Here is a 24,836-nt window from a genome sequence, read left to right on the forward strand (position 1 = left end):
ATATTTTGATTGTTCATTTGGGAGAAGAGGATTACTTGATGACGGTCTTGAAGTATATGCAGGCTTATTATGAGGAGGAGGATGACTTAATTTTTTTCCCATTGCATTGCCGATTCAATGAGGAAAAGAACTTAACACTGTATTAACAGTTAAAGATAAGAGTTTCTTCACTGGGATTAAGGAACACTGTGGAACATCCTTCTTTGCAGATTTGACTAAATGACATCAAAATTCTTGTTTTCACCCTTGAATCCATGAAATTTGGAATGACGTCATCACAGTGACCAACTGCAACCAAGACAGAAGCTGTTGAATTTGGCATCATGTTTTCTAGTTACTAAATTCAGATAAGAGATAGCAGATGCATGCTATCAATATAGGACCATCTTGGGCTCTGCTAAAGAATCACAATTATTATCCTTACAGTTATACTCATTTCAGAGATGAGACCCAGAAACTGTTAAGTTCTAGTAAAAGGCCACTTATTATGTGTGATATAATTATAAGAGCAGAGAATGTCTTTCAAAGGAGTTAAGAATTGGATAGGACTAGGGAAAGTCATGCAAGGCAAGAGGAAATCATAGTACTCATGATATGATATGAAATAATACAGTGTTGACAGATGTGCCAGGTATATTTGAAAAGTAACAGACCACATAGGGCATGCCCCAACTCTGAGGAAGAAAACATTCGCTAAGCACATATGATATGCCAAACTCTTTGCTAGATCCAGTATGTGCATTTTCTCATTCACTCCTCATTATAACCCTAACATACAGTAGTAACATCTCAGTTTGCAACTGATAAAACTGAGACACTGAGAAGTTAAGCGACTTGGCTAAGATCACACAGCTAATAATGGAGCAGGGAATCCAAATCCAGGTTTTTAGACTGCAGCTACTGGAACTAAAATTTAATTCCAGAAACATTAGTAATCATTTCCCAAAGGCAAAGTAGAAACTGGGGTAGGAATTGTAGGGCTTGAAAGCAGGGAAACATCTTCTTCAACAATATATTCATATATTCATATAAGGCTCATATAAGGCTCAACATGTAGGTATTCTATAAGCGTCTGTGAATGAAGAGGCTGTTTTCAAGGAATATATACTCTGGTAGGGAAGACAGACATGCATAAATAACTACAACATAGTGAAGGCTGTAGGTACTGATGGATCAGATTAGATTAAAATCTGAGGGGAGAGAAAGTTATCCTATAGGCAGTGAGGAGGCATTGAGGTTTTTGAGTAGGAGAGTAACATAATGAAAGCTTATTACTGAAAACTAATCTGCTGACTATGTGCTACTTGTTTCCTTATTGTCAGCAACATTAAGCCACTTGGAACTCTAAGTAAGTTACATCTGTGGAGATACAAAAGAGGAGAAAATACTTCTCTCTCTCATGTCCTGCTCCCCAAGATTCTGCTAAATTGATTTAGATGCTGGAACAATAAATTGGAGTAAGAGCAGAAGCCTAAAATCTGAAGGTGTGCTGGTACTCTCTGTCCAATCACTATTGTTTCTAAAAATATAAGGATCCCCTGCATTGGAGCGGTAGGGCAGAGGGCTGGAAAGATTGCATGTTGCAAATATCTAAGTGAGCTAGGATCTGAGGTTACTCATGTATGACTGTTTTATTAGATTCATTCATTCATTCATTCATTCATTCATCCATCCAGTCAGTCCATGAACATTTGTTTAGTGAGCGCTGCTGGGTATCTGGTACTGTTCCAGGTCTTAAGACATAGAGATCTAGTATGAGAAGAAGGATAAGACCACTGCCCACATGGACTATGCAAGCCAACAGAGTAATTCAAATCATGGACGTCTTCAAATATGACATGTGATTAAAAAGAAAATAAAACAGAGCAGCAGGAGGAACAGTGACTGAGGATGGGGGAATAAGCACTTTAAAAAGGACTCTTATAGAAAACCTTTCTGTGGAAATGACATTCCAGCAGACTTAAGTATGAGAAAAAAAACCCAGCCATGCAAAGAACAGAAGGAAGAACGTTCCAGGCAGAGGAAACAGCCAGGGCAAAGGCCCTGAGGTTGAAAGTTAGAGGAAGAGATAGCAGAAGTTGTGGCCTTTTGTTATTAGCCACATTCAGAACTCTGAAAAGCATATCTGAAATACTTCCTTTTCAAATATTACACCACTAAAATATTTTAACAATTAATAATTTGATGATTCTCATTATTAGCTTTCTTCTTAATAACCAATTAAAAATTTCCATCTGAAAAAATAGATACTAAAAATATTAATTTGAGTGTAAAATGACAAACAACAAAAAGGAAATAGAGGTCATAGATAATAAGGATGAAGGATTTCAGAAGATCACCTTGAGGAGTGGGGTGGTGGTGACGGTTGGAAATGAAAGGCTGAAAATCATGTACTATTTATTAATTTAATAAATCTGTCTTGATGTCAATGTAATCGAATGTTGCCACAAAATAATGGTCTCCTGCTGCTACATAAATGTTGAGGCCAAGCTCTGATGTTTATTTTCAAGACAGGAGACATTGATCCTTCACTAATAGAATATTACAAGTTTATTTCTATTATGCTAAGTAACCAAAGTTGATTTCATTGTTTGATTTGATGGATGTTGGTGCTGTCAGAGTTCAGAATGGTCTGGGATTAGGAGGCCAAAAGGATGAATTTTTTTCCCCCTAATTAGGCATCCTTGGATTTCATTCTAACATAAAATCAATAAAGGAAAATTTTAGGGATACTTAGTCTCTGGGATCTTTCTTCTGATGCCCCAGGGATTCTAACTATTTGGCACAAGATTGTTTTCCCCTGGGACTAAAGATACTCTAGAGCCAGACAGTGAGTGAATTGGATGGGGGCCCCACCCAATTGGAAAGGCAACAGGAAAAGTGATGAGAGGAAAAAGACATCTACAACAATAGAAGGAGGAAGTGAAGCCAAAAAAACAAAACAAAACAAAACAAAACAAAGAAGCGAAGGAAAGGTAACATGAAATACAATAATCTACCAGGAAACAACCCACACTAGGGGGGGGGGAAAATCCCAAAACAACAACAAAAAACAACCCCCAAAGGAATCTCAATCTACTTATTTAGATGCAGGGAAACAGTTTGTGATCATTTCCAGAGGTAGGGCACATATTTATAGTGATCCAGTGACTGGATGGTGATGTGACCCAGTGATCCAGGTCTCCCTTAACCTAAGCAGAATGTGAATTAAAACAGATCTTGGTTTTTGGGTTTTATCCACTACAGATCTCAGAGCCACCTAGATCTGGGAAATGTGATTCACTGAAAGAGAAATGAACAAGGTGAAGATTGGAAAGAAGACATGAATTGAGCAATCTAGTAGGAATACAGAGAATATGTATCTCTTTTAAATATCAAAAGAGAAATAGATTCATACCAAATCACTTCTTCTTTTAATATCCTACAATAAGCCAAGGTATTTACTTTACAATAGTCAAAATGGGAGGAAATGATGTACTTGATAAAGTCCAAGGCTGAAATAAAGCAGGGTGTGGCTTGGTGTTTCTGATTTTGCCTAATCAGGACGTTTAGGTGTAAGAACAGAATTCACTGCTGCTTACCATGCTGAAGTAAGATCCCATAAACCCTGCTTGAGTGGTCTTGCCTGTATTTAATCCAACCTGAATTCACAAAGAAGCTTGCATTTCTAGAATTGAGTACATGAAAGAGTAAATATTAAGGGGCAAGAGTGGTTGGAAGGATCTCTGTATTGGATTCTGAGAAGGCCTGAACAGATAGGCTGCATGGATGTGAATTACAATCCCATCATTCACTAGTTGTGTGAACCAGCAAAATATGTGAATAATAAAACCTACCTCTAAGGATTACAAAGATCACTGAGCGAGATACTCTGTGTAAAGCACTTGGCGCCCGGCATATCATAAAGCTTGATAAATATTAGTGTTGTTAATACCTAAGAAGTCTGTGATGTGGCTTGCAAGAACTGAAATTCTTGCATAGTTGAAGTTGAACCATGTAACACTGTTAAGCAGTCAAACATTTTTGACTTACAAAAATAGCAGTTTCATATATTTTCAATCTAATATGTTTCCATGAAACTTCCCTATTTCTCTCACCTTTGTCTTTTTGTCAGGGATTGGGGGGAAAAGAATGGGAAGAGGGAAGACAGAACAGGTAAAAGAAGGAATGGAAAGATGGGAGGTTATGTGGTAAAACCCTTTGGAGCAACCGACACAGGCTAGAAGCTGCAGAGATGTAGTTCTGTTGCCCATCTCTTCCCCCTTTCCTCCGCCTCATCTCACAGCCCTTTAGTGAAGGTCTTTAGAAGGTTCCTGAGACATGTATGTGACATATGCCTCCTTGTGCCACAAATGACAAATGCTCCTTTAAAATGAAGAAAACAACCAAACTAGCCAACAGAGCTGGTACCTCCTAAAAGGACACAAGAGCCAAGGCAAGAACAATGGAAGCAGTGCAAGAAAGTTGGGATATGGGGATAACTCTTCCAGAGGGATGGGTGAAGGTATCCAGAACTGGATTCTTCCTTGGCCACCCTTCCCTGCAGACTACCTACTTTCATTAACAGAGTGAGCTGTTTGTCTACCTCCTTCCTAGAAGAACCAGACAGAAAAGCCAGAGTAAACATATACAGTATTGCTAAAGCCTCTAATTTCTGGGCACCTCAGCCTCAAACACCGTGCCAAAGAAGAATATTCCATGGGTCAGCGTCCTTGGCCGCAATTCTCCTTAACTCAGAGCAACGAACTTAGCAAAGCAACAACTTTAGCCCTAAGTAGTGTTCATAGGACTATAGACAGTGATCAAGGTTATCCTCAAAGAAGTAAAACTCCCATGAGTGTTAGAGGGAAGACAGGGTAGAAGGTAAGCACAGAGTAGTAGCAGACCATATCACAAAAATGTATTCTTTCTTAACTTTCTTAACACTGGCCCCCAATACCGCAGACAACTTGGATCTTAGAAGCTGAGTGAGGCTAATGGAGATTTGCCATGCAGTAGTCAATAGCTCAGCACCATGTGGCAGGGAATCTGTCTATCCTCTGCTTCAAGAATTTAGGTCCAAGGAAAAACACCTGGAGAGTTTGAAAAACTGATGATAACAAGATTATAGAATTATGTGTCTGACGAGGAATCTGGTTTATACATGTATAATCTAATGATGATGATGCTAACAGGTAGCAATTGCCACCACAGAATACTTACAAATCTCCAAATACTGGAATATATAGAAGGAGCCCAACTGGTTTCAAAGACTTTTTGAGCACACCAAAATAAATAAAATGTAAGTACCTTCTGTATCTTTGACAAGTATACATGACCCTGCTTATTATTGGCAATGGCTATATTCAGCACCTTTTTTTTTTTTTTAATGTTTGTTTATTTTTGAGAGAGAGAAAGAAAGAGCCTGAGTGTGTGCAAGTGGGGGAGGAGCAGAGAGAGGGAGAGAGAGAATCCTAAGCAGGCTCCTCGCTGCCAACACAGCCCAACACAGGGCTCAATCTCACAAACCGTGAGACCTTTACCTGAGCTGAAATCAAGAGACACTTAAGTGACCAGGTACCCCAATTCAGTCCTTATCTTAAACATATTTTTAACACAGCTAAAGAGGTTAAAATATGTATCTTAACCCCTTATAGTCAAACTATTTCAAGATAAATAAAATATAATAGTGGAATAATTTATTGCCTTCTTTTTTTGACATACTTCGTTGAGAGGACCCAATAATGTTGGAAAATAATGAAAAACAAATGAGTAGTTATTTTTCCCCCTATGTTTCCATTTCTAACAGGAGGAAATGACACTGCCTGGAATGTTCACAGCCTCCTTCATGAGACTGGGGCCTTTGTCAAATCCAAGAGTGCAAAGACATCATATTGGCATAATCTTAGTAGGTGAAAAACCATTGTGAAGATTTAGGAATGCACTGAAAAAATAGTAATACTTTTGAATAAAGAACACTCTTTGGCATACTTTCTATTACATAACTTTCAACATTTAATGACAAAAAGCCAGCCAGTGAATACTGCAACACTCGGGATTTGTTTTGCAAAATGTGCTAAAGTGTGTGAAATTGCAATATGTGGTAGCCCCACTTTTTTCATTTTTCATCATCTTCAGCTTATGTGCAATTTTTCATATCAGGATTATTTTTTTCTAAGTTATTAAATTTGAAATCTTGATGGTGCTAAAAAAGACTAGGCACTCTAGAGATGGAACAGTTTAGAACCAGTAGATCTGTACAGTCTCTCCTAACCCATTGGTAAATGTTTATGTATAGCTAAATTGGGATTTTAAAAATCTAGGGCAATAGGTTAAGAAAACAGTCATTGCCTCAGATTAACTGATGTTAAACCAATAACAGTGTGTCAAATAATGTTAATTTGAGGCCCCATTTCATTTATTATTCTGGTATAAGAGACCACGTTGCATAGTATTACAGTTGTAATGACTCTATTCATTCAATTACTTTGGTACATGGCATGTAAGCAGTTTGTGAATCTAAGCATGCTAGTCTGTTCTGCCTGGGAGTGAAGTTTCATACAGTAGTTTGAGTGACAAACATCTCAGAGCTTGCTCACATTCCTCTGTGGAATAGTCACTTCTGAGAGAAAGAGGTGCGGCTCCGTGGTCTGAGAACAGTACTGTCAGCCAGGAACACAGAGTTCTCATCCTGGAACGAGTTCTGTTCTCTTTATGGATCAGATCATGCTAATAAATCTTTCTAGGACTCAGTTTACCCAGTTAAAAAAGCTGGTTAGGAAAATCTAATTAACAGGTAAAATGACTATTCACGAACAGATATCTGTTAAATGATTTGAAATGAAAAGTGATATGAATGTAAGATATTTTTCATAAACTAGTTTATGAAACAAATTAATAATAGAAAATTTTCAGCCTTTGAAAAAATTACCCCAGAACAAGAAAATTAATTTTAATATATTTCAATGTTTATTTTAATTTTTCTAAACATTTTCTACTCTAAATGTTTTTTTTTAAGTTAACATGCTAAGTATACTCTGTGATGCAAATAATTAAATTCACCATTAGTTTCTATTTAAACTTAAAGAGGTAGCCTCTTTGTTCTATATAGCAAAGGGAAATCTTTTCTAAAGTTCCGTGCACTATAAGAATATGGACATTATTAACCTTAATGTTTTATAGAAAAAATGAGGATCAAAGAAATGCATAGTTAATCTAGAGCAGGGTGGTATACAAACTGCCTATTTTAAAATGATAAAGACTTCCAAGAATAAGATGCAATTTCCAAAAAGAGAAAATTGTGCATTTGTACACAAACAAAACCAGGGCAGGGGAGAAAGACCTAATGATTGAGTAATTGTGGTGTTCTATATCTGAAAGAATAAAGAAAAAAAAACCCCTCAAATACATGTGTTTCATTCTGGTGGCTCAGCTAGTCAGCACTCTTTCTCTCTTCCAGCCCCCCCAGATTAATCAGCCTTATGTGTGAGGTTAAAAAAAACGATTAACTTCTAAAAAATATATTGTGGTTATTTACAGGAAGACTTAAATCTCCTGTCTTCCCCTTTCTTAAAAATGAAAACAAACAGACAATGGATCTTCAATTCTGTGTCTGGGATCTCAAATTTGGCTGTGAATATGTGTTTCAAATCTCATTAATTACAATATTGGCCCCACGAGATACAGTTGCTGATGCAAAGAACACTCTTTGTACTCAAAATAATTTGAACAAGGGCAAAGAAGCATTTTATTTACATGTGTAAACATTAACAAGAAAATAAAATAGAGATGGTTCAGATAGCTGCTGAGATGTTTTAATGACAATTGATTTGATTACTACTGAAGCTTTAAGGTTACCGCGTATAGGGATAGTCATATTTTCACTTAGTGTATTTGTTGGATAATAACGTTCTTGTAAAGTTAACTCTGACATTAACTTGGCAAGTTCTGAACTAAGACCTTTTCGCATTTTATTCTTTTTGGATACTAAGACCAACCATATTATTCTGAATTCCACGCCCTACTGTGCAGATTTACAATTTATTTATTTCTTAAATATCAGAAAATATGCCATTACTCAAAGGACTTTTCCATGTAATAAATGTGGGTGAAAACCAATCAAATGAATACATTGCAGCAGTAGACAGGAAACAGCTTCTCTTGTTTTCTTTTCTCTTTAGGAAATAGTAAATTAAACCATAGCTATTTGTGGTCTTGTGCTATAAGATCACATGTGGTCATACATTTTCATCCTATTAACAAATCTGTTGGCTCAGTGGGTAGAAAGTAAAGTCCATTGTAAAGATGTCTTAATGCCTTATGTAGGGAGGGTCATCTGCTATGTATAGCCACAACCTAAAAATCTTGCTTTGAGATCTGATTGTTTATTGGCTGTCTTTAAATGGACATTAAAGAGCAGAGTTAAGCAGTCCTAATTACATATAAGAATCACTTGGAGCTTACAAAAAAATACAGAGGCCATGGTCCATCCACAAAGTTTCTGAGTGAGTTAGTTGAGGGCAGGGCGGGGGATGTCCCAGAAACTTGTATTTAAAACCAAACCAACAAAACCCAACAAAAAATAAATCCTCTTAGGGCAATTCTAATGTGCCATGACTGAGAACCATAGAGAATTCCAACTCTAGTGCAAGGATAATAACGAATTTGTTTTTAGATAACAGTACAAAGCCCACTCTTGATCTTTAATGGAAACCTTACCTTAGTCCAGGTGTGGGCATGGATTAGCAGCTGCCATAGCTCCCTCCTTGACAGCATTCTCAAAGCAGCCCCTTATACAGAGTGTTCTATGGGTCATGGAGCTTTGAGATGCTAATTTTCTGGGTTAAAGCCAATGAAAGTTGATAACTGAACAACAAATTATATATGCTAACTCTGAAGGTAGACTCTGTAAAGAGTGGCAGCCTTACACACATGTGAGCACTTTGAGCAAAAGTTCATTGGAAGAGAGACTTACTCAGCATCACTCCTTCCTGTTCTTCTGAGTCCATCAATGTCATGTCTCCACCACCAAATCACTATAGTTCATTGTAAACAGAAAGGGGGATTTTGAATTAGAAATGGCAAATTACTTCTCTTGGAAATTAATCAACGTAAGCCTATGTGATTTCTCACTTTTTTCATTCTTCTATGGGATGAATTTTTGTCCTTTTAATAACAGCACTTTTTTCTTGCATCCTTCAATAGTAACTTAGGTCCTTTATTGTTTTTGCCATCTTTTGCTATCATATTCTATGGTTTCATTTAATCCTATTTCTTTTATTCTTCTTTCCTACCTTTTTACACTTTACCTTTTCCAATTAAAAAAACAAAACAAAAAAACTTCTCTAACACTAGAATAGCCGGTCCTTCTTCATTTTTCCCAGTTTTTGATTTGTTTGGTTGCCAATCTGTTTTCTGGGTCTCTTTCTTTATTACTAACTGCCCTTCCTTAACCTTCTGTTGATGTTTCATTCCTATCACTTGCTGATGTTGGTCATAAAGCCCATTTCTTTCCATTCCATTTATCTTTGTATCTCCATAAGCATTTTTAGGGTCCTACTACTAAAAGCTTAAAGCTCTATGTGAGAAACAGAAAGGTAGCTTTCCCCATTTAAATCCTATTTCCTCTCCCCTCCCATAGCCGTTCCATGTCTATTCACCCTTTCCTGATGTTTCCCCCAGTCTGACCCCCACCTGCACCCCTCTTCCTCTGTCACTCCCTATTTGATGCCCATGTCTTCTTTCTAACCCCATTTGCACTCTGATTTTGCATCCAAGGATCTCCACAAGATAAAGGATGGAGTTCTATCGGGAACCAGATTGTGCTACAGAAACTTTCTGCACATTTACTGAAATGGGATTAGGGGCTTTGATCCAGAAATATTCTCAGGCAGCCTTTCAGCTCTGGCACAATTTTGTACACCTTGAAGGAGGGTTGGGGCCTACTCTGATGGACAACAGCTGAGCTGTCTTTAAAGGCCTTCTGGGGCCCTTTCCACTTCAAAGGTTAGGATGAGTAGGCATCACCGACCAAGGCTGGAAAACCAGGCCAGGTGGGAGTGCCTGGGGCCCTTTTCTGCAGCATTTCTGGCAAGGGAGCTGTTGCATGGCGTGCCACAGAGCTTCGAGGGTCCCGTGCAGGGGCCAGGGTAGGGGGCCAGTGAGTCCCCAGGAATCACTGGGCCATTTTGGGAGAGGGAGGCTCACCTCTAAAGAGGGGAGGCAGGCCTGAGGCAGGGTGTTCCCCAGGGAAGCAGGGTGCGGCCCCGGGGGCGAGGCGACGCCACCCCAGCGGCGCCCGCCGAGGGCGGGAGGGACAATCTCTATCCAGGAGGGAAGGCGAGACGCTCTGGGTCGCTCAAACAGAAGGTCCAGGGAACTGCGCGTGTGTCCCCTGCCTGCGGCCCTCTGGGAGCAGGGCGTGGTGGGGGGACGGGGGAGGGGGGTCGACACCCCAGGGAGAACGGCTGAGGGCTGTAGAGATCAATCCAGGGTACTGGCGCGGGGTCACAGACAGGAGAGGAGCCGGAGAGGGGGCTGGTGGGGGCTCCCACGAAAGCTGGGGCCGTATGTCTGTCTGTGTACTCGGCGGGCGCCCCAAAGTCTGGGGCCGCCACAGCTCCAGCTCCGCCGGCTCCTACCAGCGATTCCAGGCCGCACTTTCCCCTCCTCCCGGCGCCTTCTCTCCAGTGAGGAGCCGAGCGCGGGCGGCGCGGGGGGAGGGGCGGCGGCAGAGAGAACAGCCAGTTGTTTAAAATCCTTCTAGAGCAGTTTCTAATTCCCCCCTTGCGCCGGGGTTCGGAGGGGGGAGGGGGGAAAGAGAGCGGGAGGAGGGAGGAGAGCGGAGAGGGAAGGAGGGAGGGAACCCGGGAGGGAGGGAAGGAGGGAGGAGACTGCCGCTTAGGCTGTAGCCGCCACCGCGCGCTTCGGCAGGCCGGAGGGAGGAGGAGGCCTGTCAGTCTCGCGCGTTGCCTGGGCGAAGGGGGCGGAGCTTTAGCGTGGGGCGGCCAATAGTGGGGGTGGCTGCGTGGGTCGCCATGGGGACGGGGCTGTTCCCGGGGAGGCTGTGATGGGTTGACAGGTGCGTGACAGTGGGAGCTGCTCTCGGCACAAGCATGTACGGCAAAGGCAAGAGTAACAGCAGCGCCGTCCCGTCCGACAGCCAGGCCCGGGAGAAGTAAGTGTCTCCGCTTCTCACCCACCTCCGCCTTCACACGCGCGCACACACACGCACGCACTCGCACACTCTCTTGGAGACACACAGACCCAGACACTCTCCGCCCGGGGAGAGCCGGGGGTGGGCTGGCAGGGGGAGGGGTACGCGAGGTGGGGGCGTGCGGTGCGGGGAGCGGCTGTTTCCCAGGAGGTGCTCGCGCGGGGCGGGCGGCCTTGGGGGGCTGCCGGCGGGAGGGAACGAGTGTGCTGGGGGGCGGTGGCGGTGCTGGTGCCGAGGACGGAAACTTGTTTGGGTGATTGGGGGAAATAACCTACGGGTTCACCTCCTCACAAAGTAACTTTAGAGCTGGGGTCCGGGGCTGCGGGGACCCAGAGCGCTGCCGAGGGTCGCGGAGGGGGCGGGAGGGGGCAGCTGCGTGGAGGAGGGCTCGCGGTGGGAATGTGGGTGTTTGGAGCGGCGGGCTGGGGTCGGGGCAGGCAGCGCGAGGGGCGCTGCGGCCGGGGCTCCGGCACCGGGATTTGGGGCCGGGATCGCCGGACGAGTCGAGGGCGGCGGTGCCGGGCGCGCGGCGGGCGGAAGCCGGGCGCGGAGCGACCGAGCGGGGCCCCGCGGGGCGCGGAGACGCGCGCTGGGCGCGGAGGGCGTGTGCGGGCGTGGGCTGGGTGGGCGTCCGGGCTTTTTCCAGCCCGCGGAGGGACTGGGCGTTCGTGGTGCCCCGTGCCTAGCGGAACCCGGGTGGTCGGGCGCCGCTGAAGTTTGGGAGACTAAGAAGGACCGAGTTCTTGGGGGAGGAAAAGTGTGCTGGCGAGGAGCGGGATCTGCTGGAGCAGGCTGGTGTTTCTGCCTGTCGCAGCAGACCCAAGTCCGTGGCGGCGGCTGGAGAACTTTTTTTGGAGACTTGCCGCCTCCCTCCCAAACGTCTGGGGGCCGCGGCTGCCTCGGCACCGGGCGGGGCGGTCCCCGAGGGGCGGTGGTCGTGGGGCGCGTGGAGTGGGAGTTGTGTGAGCTGCAGCGGCCGGCGGGAGGAGGTTTGTCTGGGGGTGCGCTAGGAGCAGTGGTCCGAAAAGGGATTTGCCGGAAGGGGAGAAGCGTTGAGTGGGGAGACACAGGTGTTAACTCCGGTGGGAGCCCAGAGGAGGCCTGCGAGAAGAGAGCCCCTCCCGTCCTGGGATGCCACCGTCACGGCACACTGCGAAGCAGGGCTGTTTGCTGCTATTCGTTACGTACTTGTAACGGTGATTTGGTTGTTACTAAAAATGAGAGCGAATAGTAACTGTGACCACTGAGGAAGAACCCTTCTTTTCTGTGCAGCAGATCAGTGACTCCCAGTAACCACCTCCACTCTGAGGTTTGAGGCTTATCCTTGTCATTGAACGCGCTCTGCCTTTCCGAGGGGGTTCAGACTGGGGGAAAAGTCTGAGAGCATCTTTCAAGAGCTACTTTGGTTACCTTGCGCTCGGAAGTAGCTGCCTGAATAAAAACCCAAAACTGAGACGACCGAGTTTCTCTCCTTGCTTTGGGGAGTTAGTAGGCTTCTGAAAGTTTCTTTTGCCCTAGGGATGGGAACGTTTCCTAATCTTCGTGTTGGCAGCAACACACACAATTCCCGTAGGATTTAGGGGTGGCAGGCCTTGATGTAGCAAAACAAACAAAATTAACGGAGCGATGCTGGTTTTGTTTTGTTTTCCAGAGGTATTTTCTGAGGAGATAGATTTAGAATTTAGTTGATGTGCCATGAAAAATACAAAAGACAGTATTATAGCCTTGTTAAGAAATAGCAGTTACTAGAACTTAAGTTTTGAAATAACAGCCCAATTTATGTGCATTAATCATTTGGTTATAATAGACCTGAAAAGATAAAAACAAGATGTTTTAATGATTACAGAGTATTGGGATCTCATATTACTGAGAGTGAAGGAATTGAACTGTATTGAGACCTTTCGGGGTGGTTGAATTTTAGAGTCAAAGTAATGTTGGATTTTAGTTAGATTTCCAGGAATAGTTGAATCTAATCTGTATCCTGATAACTTTGTAAAAAAAAAAAAAATTATCTGAGATAAAAATGAGAATGTGACGTATCTGTGGTCCTTTCTAGCCTAATTCTGTGATTCTGCCATGAAAAATAATTGCCACTTTTGCTGTCCAATCTACCAAACTGAACACCAAGTAACATCTACTCTTGTAAGCAAAGTGGTGAGGGTTCTGCTAGATGGTGCTATTTGATTTAAATATGTTTCTTCCATTCATTATAATTGGCAGCAGGAATCCTGGACTAGCTTGCCTTATGAACTATATATAGATGAAGAGGCCACTTTTGGGGAACTGACAATGACTGCTCTGAGTTAATTGTTATTGCATTAATTTCTGGGTGAACGCTGTTTAAATCTAAGACAAACATTGAGGTAGATTCTATTTCATACAATAAACTTAGTTTCATTTTGATGAGAGCATTGATTTGATCTTTCAGTTTTCCCCTTTATTATTATTCACTTGGGACTTTAATGGCACTGTTCTACAACAGTGTGCTAACTTCTGAAGATAAGAATCTTGAAGTTGTCTTTAAAGTGGATATTACCAGATTAAAAATAAAACATAAGGTGGCATATTTAAAAGGTAGCTGAGCAAAGAAGAGTTCTCTTTTAGTAAGGAAATTAGAATTGTTCTGATCTTAAAAATCACAGACATAATTTGTTTTTCAGTAATAAATATGTAAGTATTTTAATAAAAACATTCTAAAAAATGAGTTAAAATGAATAATGGGATGTATATGAAAATACTGGGTTTGTAATGTGTCAGGAAATGTATTTTCTAATGAGTTCATGGCCTGATAGCTGACAACTGCTTATTATATCTTTGCTTTCTCTTTCATTAAGAACCCACTATATGGAATACTTGAAATTAATTTGTAGGTTTTATATAGCAGGTGTAGTTTCAGTATATAGTTCTGAACATAAAAATGGCCAGAGTCAGGTTAATTATTTTGTTGTTTTAAAGATGGGACAGATCATGTCTGTACAAAGATTTTGCTTAGGTTTAATTGTAGATGGAGTGATTGAAAACCCTTGGTGGGAGGTGGGATGTTTGTATAGAAATTTAAATTCTGATCCTGTTAGGTCATTTCCCACTTTAGCAGGCTTTCTTTGTAACACTGATCACAATTGTAATTAAGTAACTATGTAATTGCTTGCCTAATGTCTGGCTTCCTCTAAAATGTAAGTTTTTTGAGGGCAAGGGATGATGCTTCTTATTTCTTCTCTAAGGTATCCTTGACATTAAGAATAATGCTTTCATAAGTCTGAAGCACCGAATAAATACTGTTGAATAAATGAAGACGTTAGACTCAAAGGAATTTCTTTCAGTGTGGAAAAAAAAATTATTTCAGTGACCTCCAAAATAGGGACTTTGAAAGTTTGAGTTCCACATTCTCTAGGTTAGTTGTATTTCAAACATAGCCAGTGGCAACAAAACAGTAATTATTATTTATTTCTTATTCTATGTGCCTGTCGCTGTGCTTGGCGCTTTTTGTATATTTTCTCTAATTCTCCCAACAATTCTGCAACATAGTAGTGTTTTTTGTTTTGTTTTGTTTTTAATTAAATAAGAAGACCCAGGGACACATTGCTAGTTGGGTTTCCAACAACGATTTCTCTAACTTTAGAACCTGTGGTTAAAGCTGAAAGATACATTTTTCAGTGTACCAGATTGCCTTCCTGATCTAGGGTAGAATGCTACAGGTTTAGAGAACAGTATTACATAATCATATATAACACACTTTAGAAATTTAATCACATATGAATTCTCAACCTTAGGTGCACCTTGATGCTTATAACTTCCATTTTGACAGACTGTGGGCAAGGCATAGAAATTTTAAGAGTAAAAAGTCGGAAGCCTAAAATAATGAAAGATGCTTGTTCATTTTTTTTTCATCTAGGAATTTTGTTTTACCATTCAAGTTTTGAGATAAGACATTGTAGCTGTGAACAATTGGTGTATGAAATGTTACTGAGCTTTAAGCCCCACTGTATGCCACATTGCCACTAAAAGAATAACTGGCACCTGTAAATAGATGAGTAGTGATACTACTCTCTTCGTAAACTAATTTTATCTTATAAAATTATATAATAGAACAGAGAGATGAATCTTCTATAAAGCAAAGTTGAACATAAGATGCACATTCCAAACAATGACATCATATTAAGTAAACTTGTGAGAAACTACAGAAATCAAACTATGCATCTAACCTGAGTCTCTGTCTGAAAAGTAACTTTGGTTTTTCAATTATGAATCTTTTTTTAGTTGAATATACCAAGAAACAAATACCATATGCTCATTTTTAAGTGGTTAAAGTCTAATGAACATTTAAATACTGCTCCATATAGTGAAGTGTTTATAGGAGTTAGTCTCTGTCAGCATCATTTTATTCCCCTCTTTTTTTTTTTTTTGTTACTCCCCTAAAAAAATTATAAACTTTTTTTTTTCTTTCTTCCTTTCTGACAGAAATAAAGTTAAGACAAGTGAAGTTATACAAATCTCTTCAGAAACTTGATTGATGGGCAGTTAACATAGTTCAATCAAGCCTTTTGGGGAATGAAATTTTCTGTATTTTATTGACTCCCCCTTCCCAATCCTCAGGATGTTTCTTCCAGATACCTATGAGAGTTTTTCTTTTGATTGATCTCTTTTCCATTATTGTAGGAAAATCTAAAAACCAATTTTTGAAGGAACAAACCTAAAGAAAAAAAAATATGTAAGATGTTGAGAGTTAAAATTTAGTATTGTTTATCCAGAAATTTATTTTGGCTCTTAGAAATAGTATTAATATTGTAATGTATGTTTTCACTGCAACGTGAAAAGTTTATTCTCAGTCTTTAGAACCAGTTCGCCATATAAAACCAAATCAGGATGAAAACATCGTTAAATTTTAGTTGCTCTGCAGTAGTGGACCAAATGTGTCTCACATTCTCAATTATTACTAGAAAAGAGAATTATGTTGTTTTAAAATTAAAACACATTCTGTGGGTAGGGGTTGAAATACCTAGGTTGCGGTTTATTAACATTTCAACCCAATAGGTTAGAGTTAAAAGTAAACTTTGGGAAAAAATAATTTTGAATTTAGAATCTTTTTTTTCCATAGAGATCACAACTGTTACATTAATGTTAGGGCTTAGGATTGAGGGTTAATGTACTGGATTTAGAAGACATGATCGTACTTCTCAGAATATATAGCTTAAAAATATGTAGTGAAGATAATTATAATTTTATTTTTGAAATATGTAGTGATATTCTCTACTAGGGTAATGTACATTATTGCTTTGACATTGGTATGGGAATGATGAAACATTTGCATGCTGGTGACGTTAGTTTGTAATTGTAATACGTGAACCTCTGTAAACATGCTAAAATGTTAATTTTATTAATAACTTATTGTTTCCCTAGGGAAGGACTTAAAATAGCATTGGAGCCATAGAATAAGATATATTTGTTAATACCTGAAGAGAGTTTGGAATAAAAAATAAGTGCTTGGATTTAGATTTTAAAATTTGCTTATCCAATTTTGTATATATTTTACATATTTAACATCTATTCCTGTAAGGTTTTGTTAACATCTGTGTATAACTTCATATGACTAGGACTGTGAAAGTTATTTGACTGTTATACCAAAATCCTATGTGTACTACCAAAATGATCTGAAGAGTGGTCCATCAAAATTTATGTCTTGTTTTCAGTAATGGTAGAGTAATAGTAGAAGCTATTCTTACCTCCCCCAAACTGTTTATCTTATTCACTGTGTGAGGACATTGAAAAACAGGTGGAAAAATGGTCCAGCCAGGGAATAATAGGGTTTTTCCAGGTGACTTTTAATAGCTTTGCAGGCTGTCCAAATTTATGGTTGGTCATAATGGGTAACTGGTAATTTTTGTCAGAGTAAGTTAATAAAGATTTTTGAAAAGTGGAGCTAATAATGTTATTGGAATATTGACACAACTAAAAATTTATCTGGACTCAGAAGCACCTGGACAGTTCCGACGCAATGAAAGAATTAATATTCATTTCTTGTTCATCTTTAAAAGAGAAACTTCAGTTGGTGTCACTTTTAGTAGTCACGAAACTACTCTCACATTTTACTTTAAGAATTTTGATGATTCTATTTCATTTAGGACCTAAACAGCTTTCCAGCAGTAATGAGCCATCATAGCATTTCACATCACAATTCAGCTGGAGTGAGCTTGAACCAATGACCTGGCAATCTCCTGTTTTTGATCTGCATTAATTTTGCTTCATGGAATATCATATAAATAGTTCGGCACAGAAAAAATGGTAGAGACTGATGTATAATATTTTATCCTTTTTTCCCTATTTTTAAGGATTTTTTTGTAATTGTAAGTATAAGACAGTTTTAATACCTATTATAGTTTTAAAATAAAATTTGTTTATTGAGAGAGACAGAGAGGGACTGAGGGGGGGGGGGGGGGAGAGAGAGAGAGAGAGAGAGAGAGAGGGAGGGAGAGAGAATGAGTGGGGGAGGGACAGAGAGAGAGGGGGAGAGAGAGAATCCCAAGCAAGCTCCACACTGTTGGCACAGACCCCGATGTGGGGCTCCATCTCATGAATCGTGAGATAATGACCTGAGCTGAAATCTAGCAGATGCTTAACCTACTGACCCACCTAGACATCCCAATAACTAATATCGTTTAATTATTAATTAGTATAATCTAAACCATATCAAAATACTGATGAAATATTTGTGAAGGTAAGAATAGTAGATGAAAAGTTATATGTGGCTTTGTCCATGTAAGCTCAGAGAGGAGTTGGTGCTCAAAACAGGCTCTTGCCTGAAATTGATATGGTTATTTTTCTTTAGTGATCTGATATTTGGCTTGAATCTTCTTTTATTTACCTACTTCAGGCTTGAGAAAGAACCAAAGCTACTTCACTGATAGAAGAAAGCTAGGTAAATTCATTATTCTATTAAACTTGATTTTATTTAAACAGGATTAAAATAAATGTTTTCTGTAAAATAAAATCCTAAATACTTCATGAAGAGCTTGTGGAGTTTTGCCATAGAAAGTTATTTTTTTTAATATTAACAATGACAGCAGTGCTATCATTTGCGTATTTTGTTTGTTTTGGCCCTTTACTTGCATTGTCTCATTTAATCCCTCCAAGAATCCACTAGATTGTAGGTGCTATTTTCTGTTAATGTTACATAAGAAACAGAGGCTTAAGAGTTTGTCATGCTTTTGGCGGCAGGTATTAAGACAGGAGATAGAAAATGGTTTAATTGATCAGGGTTTAAAAATAAATCTCACATAACAGGATGTCTGGAAGAGGTAGTTTCAGAGTTGATTCAGTGCCTCAAGAATATCAGGGATCATTTTCTTTATCATTCCTCATCATTTCCCTCCAATCAACACAACATCCCTGCACCCCATTCCCAGTATCACTTCCTCGTGCAGCCAAGTCAAAGGCAGGAAGAAGGGTAAGGTTTTTCCTTGTGTCTAATTAATTAAGGAAGAAAACCTTGAAGTTACTTAGCAGATATCTTCTTAGGCCATGTGGAAGAGAATTGCAACATTTCCTACCCCTACTTTAAACCAATTACTGGCAAAGGTAATGGGATTATTATAATTGGTTTAAATAGGTCATCTTCATCCTCTGAATCAGAAACCTTGTCTCCATTTTGCCTGAACTGCCTAAACAAAACTGGAGATCTTTGGCCAGGAAGATGTATCTTGAGGATATGGAGAAAATACAATGGGTCCCTCCTTTCATGGGTCTTACTTTCAAGGTTGAAGGAAAAACATATAATAATAAACAAGTAAATAAATGTGGGAGGCAACTTCAGATAGTCAAAGGAGCTAAAAAAAAAAAAAAGTAATAAAGTAATAAAGTAATATAGACCGTGAGTGGGAGGTGATGGTAGACTTGGTAGTCAGGGGAAGGTTCTTAGAGAAGGAGACATTGAAGTAGGGTCCTGAGTAATATTTAAAGTATCAGTCATCAGAAGTTTAAGGGTTAGAGCATTTCAGATAGGTCTAATTGAGGAAATCTTTTAGCATCAGCATAATTAATCAAAGATTTATAAAATATTAGTCAAATTTGGAAAAAGAACCGCTGCTTCCTAGAGCCTGGCTTTGTTTTTTACTGAGGAATTGGATGGTGGGTCTAGTTTTTGATTGACTGTCTTTCATTTCCTGAACGCAGGGATGTACTTGTTCTAATAAGAACAGTGGAGCATATGGCTTTTATAATAATGTTGATAGAAATAGCAAAGATTTATTAAACACTTAAAACCTATTGTTTTGGCAAAGGATGGTACAACTGGTGTAATTATTTCTCATAAATTTCCCAGGTTGGATTAGACCCTCTTATTTATGCAACCTCTCCTTTTCCTTTTCACATCCATCATAAATTAATGAATTATTTGTATGATGTTTTGTTTAATGTCTCCTCTCCAGGTTAGATTGGAACCTCTCTGAGGCCAAGAGCCACAGTGTCATCTTCTCAGGTGTATTCCTACTGCTTAGCATAGTGCTTGGAATTCTGATTAGGTATTTGTGGAATAAATGGATTCAGGATGTAACCAATTATAAAAATATCATAACAGGATGTCACTATATCTGGTTTATTTTCTTTTCAATATTCTAATATTTGGTACCAGTGTTGTGAGGTAATTTCTAAAGAAGAGTTTTCTATAATGTGGGAATTTAGTGGTTATTTTGTGAATTTCAGGACTATAGGAGACTACCTATTACTCAGAGAAATGTGTGTATTTTTAATATGAATTTTTAATATGAATTTTCAATTAATAAGGAGAATAATCTCCTTTTCTTGTTATTTCAACAAATTTAATAATATAAACAGAATTATACTTTATAGTTTCAAGGTATTTTAATATACATTGTTTTATTGAAGTCTCATAATAATTCTGTGAAATAGATGATAATTCTCATTGACTCTTGATATTTATAGGTAGAAATTCTTACTCAGGTAGGGTAATAGAGATGTGGGAGAAGTGAGGCATATTTAGATTTTCTTTTGGTTCCAGGGTCAGTGTTTCTTTTATTATACTATGGCTACCTCTTTTAAAATGAGAGATTAATGTATATTTTAAGAAGGCTTATGTATGGGTTTGATTAAACCTAGAATCATGGATTAAATAATAGTTAAAAGTATATATCAGTAGTTTGGTTAAATGAAAAATATTGTTATAGTATGAGTTAAACACAATCTTACACAATTATTTAACTCCAAGAATGCTACATTATAAATAAAACCTGATTTTGATTTGAATCCTTATGCTTTTGTTACAGAAGTTGGTTTGGAATTTGGGGTAGGTTGGATTTCTAATTTATGAACATTTAGGCTCTTTGATGAAGGAACTCTTCTCTATTCCTTTACCAGTTAGCTTTGATTTGGAGAGCTGGAATAGCAATAGGGAGAGGGAACCTCTGTAATAAGGAAGGGAAAGTCTTGATATGGATTAATGATAGACTATTCTCTTGTTTTTTTTTATCGTGATAAAATAGTACAACATAAAATTTACCGTTTTAACAAGTTTTAGGTGTACGTTTTAATGGCACATTCACATTGTTATGCAACCATCACCACCATCCACCTCTAGAACTTTTTCATCGCCCCAAACTGAAACTCTGTACCTATTAAATAACTACCCACTTCCCCTTCCACCAGCCTCTGGCAACCACCATTCTATTTTTTGTCACATGAATTTGACTACTGTAGGTACGTGTATGAGTGGAACCATGCAATATTTGTCTTTTTGTGTCTGGCCTTTTTTTTTCTTTTTTTTTTTTTTGTTTAAATCCTTAGCACCTTCATAAAGTAGGTATAATTTTCATTTTACATATGAACAGAGTCTCAGTGAAGTTATATACTTTGTCCAAGGCCTTAGTAAGTTGCATCGTCTGGATTCAAATTCAGGTTTCTTCCTTCAGTGCCAATTTTAACCATTTTGCCTGAGTGTTTCATTGCTTAATAATGGGAAAAATAATGGGAGTTGTGAGGGTGGGGAGTGGGAGGGAGTTTGGTTAGTTCTCTTCTCATATATCCATCATTTTTAGTTGGGGTGGGATGCAATAGAAAAGAGAGACGTTAAGGAAAGCGTTTTACATCTGCCAAAAAGGTTGGCAGAATTATATAGCTACCAAAAGTACTCCACAGATAGATCCAAATTCTTTATGTGGTATCTGAGATTTAACAACTTGAATGTAATGCTTGTCAGAGGAAGATGCCAATTAGGTGCTCAGGTTGTAATTTCAGGTAAAGCATTTTCTCCATTCTTGTTGTATGTAGAGGTGAAGTAATCTGGCATAAATTGCTGTCCTTAGTAAATTTTAGAGTCAGAAATAAACAGATGAGGAATATGTAATGTCTCAAAAAAAACTTTCTTCTCTAATTATGAGTCTTCCAACCAGCATATGACTTGTTGGTTTTTTGTTTGTTTTTTTGGCTAGGGCATCTGGAAAGTTCCATGTGCTCTAGGAACAACAGTACAACCATACTGAGTCTAGTACTATAGTACTATAGTACATTTCTATAGTACTAAATATTAGAAAAATAGAAACATTTCCTTTGTTCAATTTTTACAGCATCATGAGCTGCTTGTCATTTATAACTGGATTAAAATTATGTGATGATTATGCTTTATTTAGTGCATTTAAGCAGTAGTAGTTATTATGAAGCTATTAAAAGTATTTCAATTAGCATTTTTAAAATCTTGATTTAAACTGAGAGACTGATATGGTTATTCTTTCATTTAGAAATACTGTAATGGAAAAAGTTAAGTGAAGTTTCTTACCATCGAATACATGCACACAATATATGTGTGTGTGTATGTGTATATAGTGGGAATAGTTTTTAGGTAGGAGTTCATCTTGGGAAATGACTTAATAATTCATTTTGAATTCAAATTGGTGCTGGGTCAATTATGTAAGTGAGTTGGATTTATAAATTCAGGATCAAAAAGATTTGAGTGTAGGCAAGTCTGTATTAAACATTAAAGGGTGCTGATGCTTTTCCATAGGATGAGTATATCATTAGCCAGAGAACTCATAGCAAGCATTGGCAAAAATGTTGTTAGTTGCCAAATATTTCTGTGTTTGTATTAGCTTGATCCCCAGCAGGATTGCTCCTTCAAAAGGAAAACCGGACAGAGTTTAATGCAAGTATGTTTAAGATTAAAACCCACCAGGGATGGAGGGACACCCAGGAGTTAGCAACAAGGGAAGCTTTACCCCTCTTATTTCTTTTTTTAAAAAAAAATAATTTTTTTTAACGTTTATTTATTTTTGAGAGAGAGAGAGAGAGAGACAGAGCATGAATGGGGGAGGGGCAGGGAGAGAGGGAGACACAGAACCGGAAGCAGGCTCCAGGCTTTGAGCCATCAGCCCAGAGCCTGACGCGGGGCTCGAACTCATGGGCCGTGAGATCGTGACCTGAGCTGAAGTCGGACACTTAACCGACTGAGCCACCCAGGCGCCCCTACCCCTCTTAGTTCTGAAGGGGAAAGGGGGCAATCTACCACAATCTGGTGAGTGCTATGGTCATTGCAGAAAGACCACCCTCCTGGACCTGAGATTTTATGAAGAGGGCCACAGCCACTGTCAAACCCCCTGTAAATAGAGGCTGAAGGCCCAGCAGGGAAGAGATCTTCTCTCTATTCCTGCCATCTGATAAGCTGATGCCTCCTTTCTGTAGAACCCAACTGGAGTCCAGATGTCAAGGGAAATGAGATAATATACTCTTTAGAGATCAGCCTCTTAGGTCACAGCAGGACAGAAAGGGTAGAGAGTAGATCTGTTTGGGGTGCTTGAGTGGCTCAGTGGGTTAAGCGTCTGACTCTTGGTTTCATCTCAGGTCTTGATCTCATGGTTCATAAGATCCAGCCCCGCATTAGGCTCTGCACTGACAGTGTGGAACCTGCTTGGGATTCTTTCTCTCCCTTTCTGCCCCTAACCCCCTCAAGCTCACATGCTCTTGCTCTCCTTCTTTCTCAAAATAAATAAATAAACTTAAAAAAAAAATGAAAGAAATGTTAACTGTCTCTCTTTGTCAGCTTACCTTGATCCTCCTGAATCAGATCTGAATAACAATGCAGTCTCTGCCCACCAGGACTTTACTTTCCAGATGGGACTCAACTATTGGTCCCGTTTTTTTGTTGTTTTTTTTTTTTAAGTTTATGTGCAGCTGAAGCAATCACATGAGGGAACTCATGTTACCTTGCTAGGAAACAAGCACTATGCATATGTAGAAGGTGCATGGGAATTCTGAAAAGAGGCATGAATCCAGCATAGGGCTATGATATTCTCAGGAGATATTCCTAAGAGGATGTTTATTAAACAAGAAATAAGCATTAGCCACATTTGAGTTCGATGGGGGCACAGAGTAAAGAGTATTCTAGGAAGTGAGAGAAACATGTACAGAAGCAGGAAAGTATTAAGGAGTATGCTATATTCGGTGAACTATAAGAAAGTTTGGTATGACTGGATATGCTGTAGAATAGGTGTAAGATAGGCTGCCAGATATGTCTGGCTAGTTAAACAGGAGCTATTTCAAGAATGACTTTGAATGACAGCTTGACCTGAGAGAGAAGCAATTTTAAGCAGAAAAGTGACATCATCTGATGTACATTTTAGAAGAATCATTCTGGAAGTAATATGGAAGGTGGGGTAAAGGGTGAGACAGAAATGTTAGAAATCTATTGTAATAAGTAAGCTGTGGTAATAATATATCATGTTTCTACCCTAGTGGCAGTCCAGCAGATGTCTGAGGATAGAGAATACAGAGGACTTGGTGACTTAAATGTGAAAACATTAGAATTTTTAAGATGGCTGTAATTATGGATAGAAGTTTCATTCATAGCCTTGGAGGGACTACAGAAGGAACAACAGATAGGAGGTGTAAGGAAGAAGATGATGAGTTCAGTTTGAGGTGCCATTCATACCTAGAGATGGAGCATGTTCAGAGGAAATCAGATGTGTCGTTCTTGAGCTGGGCTGGGAGTGTAGGGAGGTTTCTATGCTGGAGGTACAAAATCAAGAAAGGATGGGGAAAGAGAAGTAACACTTGTAAGCATAAGGTACCTGTGTTTCAAGCATTGTGCCAGACACCTTTGTTTATATTTTATGTCATTCTTTAACCAGTGCCGTGAAATTGGTAGTATTCTCTCCATTTTGATGAGGAAACTAAAGCTTTAATAAGATAAGTAAGTTAGCCAAGTCACACATGTCAAACCAGGAATCTGAACTCAGGTATAGCTCATTCTTTGTCTCTTAAAAAAAAAACAAAAAACTTTAGGGGTGCTTGGGTGGCTTAGTGGGTTAAGCATCTGACTTTGGCTCAGGTCATGATCTCATGGTTCATGAGTTCAAGCCCCCCTTGGGGTAAGCATGAGCCCTGCTTTGGGTGAGCCCCAGTTCTGTCTTTCTTCCTCTTCTTCTCTCTCTGTCCCTCATTCACTTGTGCCCCCCCCCGAAAAAAAAACTTTATTGAAGTATGACATTCATGCAAGAAAAGTGCCCATATCATATGTGTATAGGTTGATGAATTTTCACTAACTGAACACAGCAGCATGACCAAATACCCACATCAAGAAAAAACTTCACCAGCACCCCAGAAGCTGCACACATACTGTGCACCCTCAGCCCCTCAACATTTAGCA

General features: G+C 39.4%; 1 protein-coding gene across 5 annotated transcripts in view; it reads left to right on the top strand.

Moving 5' to 3' along the window:
• The first annotated feature begins 10,863 nt into the window (after nt 1–10,863).
• Nucleotides 10,864–24,836, top strand: part of SSBP2 (single stranded DNA binding protein 2) — a 307,829-nt gene continuing 293,856 nt past the window's right edge. For 2 of the 5 annotated variants that reach the window (XM_078448406.1, XM_060637756.2), the window contains exon 1: nt 10,880–11,155. In XM_078448406.1, coding sequence (XP_078304532.1) covers nt 11,094–11,155 — 62 coding nt within the window. In that variant the 5' untranslated portion in view covers nt 10,880–11,093. Of the gene's footprint in view, nt 11,156–24,836 lie in introns of all 5 variants that reach the window. The other 3 variants (XM_078448416.1, XM_060637755.2, XM_078448409.2) reach the window with 3 other exon arrangements.

Source organism: Panthera onca, chromosome A1 (genome assembly GCF_046562875.1).
Source record: "Panthera onca isolate mPanOnc1 chromosome A1, mPanOnc1 haplotype 2, whole genome shotgun sequence".
NCBI classification, from domain to species: domain Eukaryota; kingdom Metazoa; phylum Chordata; class Mammalia; order Carnivora; family Felidae; genus Panthera; species Panthera onca.